This window comes from Schistocerca nitens, chromosome 4 (assembly GCF_023898315.1).
Source record: "Schistocerca nitens isolate TAMUIC-IGC-003100 chromosome 4, iqSchNite1.1, whole genome shotgun sequence".
NCBI lineage: Eukaryota > Metazoa > Arthropoda > Insecta > Orthoptera > Acrididae > Schistocerca > Schistocerca nitens.
Window position 1 is genome coordinate 695,332,784 of NC_064617.1, and position 2,547 is coordinate 695,335,330.

Below are 2,547 nucleotides of genomic sequence, written 5' to 3' on the forward strand. Positions count from 1 at the left end.
ACCTGCGACCGTACCGGTCGCGCGGTTCCAGACTGTAGCGCCAGAACCGCTCGGCCACCAGCGGCCGGCGCCCTACACTCCATGCTCAAAATTCAATACCTTTGTACTCAGATATATCACAAATGACTCTTACAGGGGAGGGGGAAAACTAAGCCAGCACAGTACCATCCCATACGTCCATTACTACAGTTGCAATGCATATCAATTGTTCAAATCAGACTTTACAGAATAAATGACTTTACAATGTCACTGATTCACCTTGGGAATTACAGAATTTTGCTTAACCAGTGACATATTTGGCACAATATTTCTTGTTGCAGTGTCAGGAGAATGAAGAGTGAGAAATGCTAATGTTCTATGCAGCATCCATACCACAGTTTGATTCAGAAATATGGATACATTGAAGAATTTCAAATGTGTTTAAAATTTTTATTACCGGTATTCTTGAACAGATGAACATTTTTGTATGAACAACATTTCATCCAGAAATTCTCACTCCAATCCATACTGGATCAAAATTCTGCCCATGGCAGGGAAGATCATAATTCACTGGGGTACTAATGGCGCAATTGATAAAATGTGAAGTGCATTACTTTACTTTCAACATCATAATTTTAATCTTACAGGTAATTAAAGAGGCAGTATTAGGATGTCTTTGGAAAATATGCAGCTATTTTATTGTACAAAAACTAGGATACAAAATAATAAATCAAATCAATTTGAAATTAGCCTACAGTTTCAAGCCTGACAAAAATGATACCTTAGCAAATTACACATTTTACTTGAAAATCATACTTAGTATCAGGCTAACTGGTTACGTCTTAAGTTATTTCTTTGCCTCGAATCATGTGATATTTACGACCCAAAGAAAAATTTTACTACCCCAAGCGACTTGGTAACAAATGGCACATACCGGAAAAAACAATATGTCATTAAATATTTTATTTTTATGTACAACAGAATTAAATGACACAAAACAACTCTATGGCTCCATATATCTGCTATTTTAAAAATCCGTATGGTTCATACACTCCTCCTTCATTTCCCTTTTCTGCTTCTCTAAGTAATGCATTCTTCAGTGTCTTGTTAAGGTTGTAGCCTATGTCTCTGCCTTCAATTAGAGCATCCCGAAAAGTTTGGGGGCTCAGGCTTCCTTCTCCAGTCTTGAAAACTGAGGTAACTAACCCGGATTCAGTTACTGCTATGACCACACTTGCAACGCTACACGCTTCTTCTTCGGCTGTCGGATCAACTACGCAGTTATCGCCAATTTTACAAAGTGTAATTAGAACAGGAGTATTTGAAACATCCAAATGAGTACAGTCGTTATAATTCTGCGATAACACAAGCATTTCCTCGTCGCCATCCTTTCCTTCATTTTCGACTTTTGGCACTCTGGTATTGTGCAAGGCTGCTTTAACTGCCAATGAGACTGCATCAAAAAGGTTACCTCCACATTCTAAGATAAGAATGTCAACATATAGCTTCCAGCAATGAACACCAGGTGTAATTATCAAAGGCGATAGGTTGAAAACTTGTGAGGACATGTACGCTCTTGCCAAACTTGCACTAATTTCTGTGGCTAAGTCTTCACCTCCTCTGCCTTCGAATGCTGGCGTCGCATTTGCAGAGCAGTCAACGAAAAACTCTATCTTTCCCTCGTTTGGTCTCTCGGGGAAAGGAGTGTCAATTTCTGTTTTTACGCCCACTAAAATATCGGTGTTCGCTAAGCGCAAGCGAGCCGAACCATTTGCATGAATTACCACTTCTGTTTCTAATTCGATGGGTCTGTAAGTTCGTCTGTTCCTCCCGTCCGTTCTAAAATCCTCGTCAACACCGTGCAAAATGTAAGTCTTTTCCGCTGTACTCAGGAGTACTTCCGCCATATGGATGAGGCTTTGAACAGCAACAGATGGTGAAATCTTTTTACAAAACCTAAATAACACGATAATACACCAATAACTACACGAACATGCACCACAAGTTTAAATACTTCCCCGCGAACATTACACATAAACAAAACATACGCACGTATAATCAAAGATGTTATCGCTGCTGGGAGCGTTGAGTGCAGAGATGAATTGGTTTCTGTTCGAGATGCTGTCAATGGACTACTCATACAATTTCGATTGATCAAAGGAAGTTTTCTGATTGGTTCCAAAGCCTTTAACTTAACAAACCTGCTTCAAAGTTTTCAGCGCAGGCATATGCTAAGCTTTTTTTGTTCAGTCTCGCAGGATTGTCGTTGAAGATAAAAAGTAGCAGGTTTCTGTTAGCCTTTTAAAGGAACTATATATCTCAAACTTGTGCGAAAATTTAGTACACCCTAGTGTAATTTTATTCCCTTGAGGGATTTTTCTGTAGAAATGTGTTGCATACATATAACCTGGCTCATCAAAAGCAAAAGGATCTCACTATCCTTTAATGTCAATTTCGAAATGAACATATTTTCTCTTGCAGACAAGGAGCCTGTCACAAGAGCTGATAATTGGGGGTCATGTACCATACTAATTGTTTTAAATGACACACACACATTAAGATGGCCCA

The 2,547-nt window shown here is 39.1% G+C and overlaps 1 protein-coding gene across 1 annotated transcript; it reads right to left on the reverse strand.

The window, feature by feature from the left end:
• Positions 1 to 415: 415 nt before the first annotated feature.
• LOC126251988 (exosome complex component RRP42) lies at positions 416 to 2,061 on the reverse strand. The gene has a single exon (XM_049952768.1). It carries the CDS (start codon positions 1,884 to 1,886, stop codon positions 1,002 to 1,004), a length of 885 nt encoding a protein of 294 aa, XP_049808725.1. The 5' UTR covers positions 1,887 to 2,061; the 3' UTR covers positions 416 to 1,001.
• Positions 2,062 to 2,547: the final 486 nt, after the last annotated feature.

What these genes read in the sequence shown, in the direction of transcription:
- LOC126251988 (XM_049952768.1), bottom strand. Translation starts at nt 1,886, where the DNA reads ATGGCGGAAGTACTCCTGAGTACAGCGGAAAAGACTTACATTTTGCAC.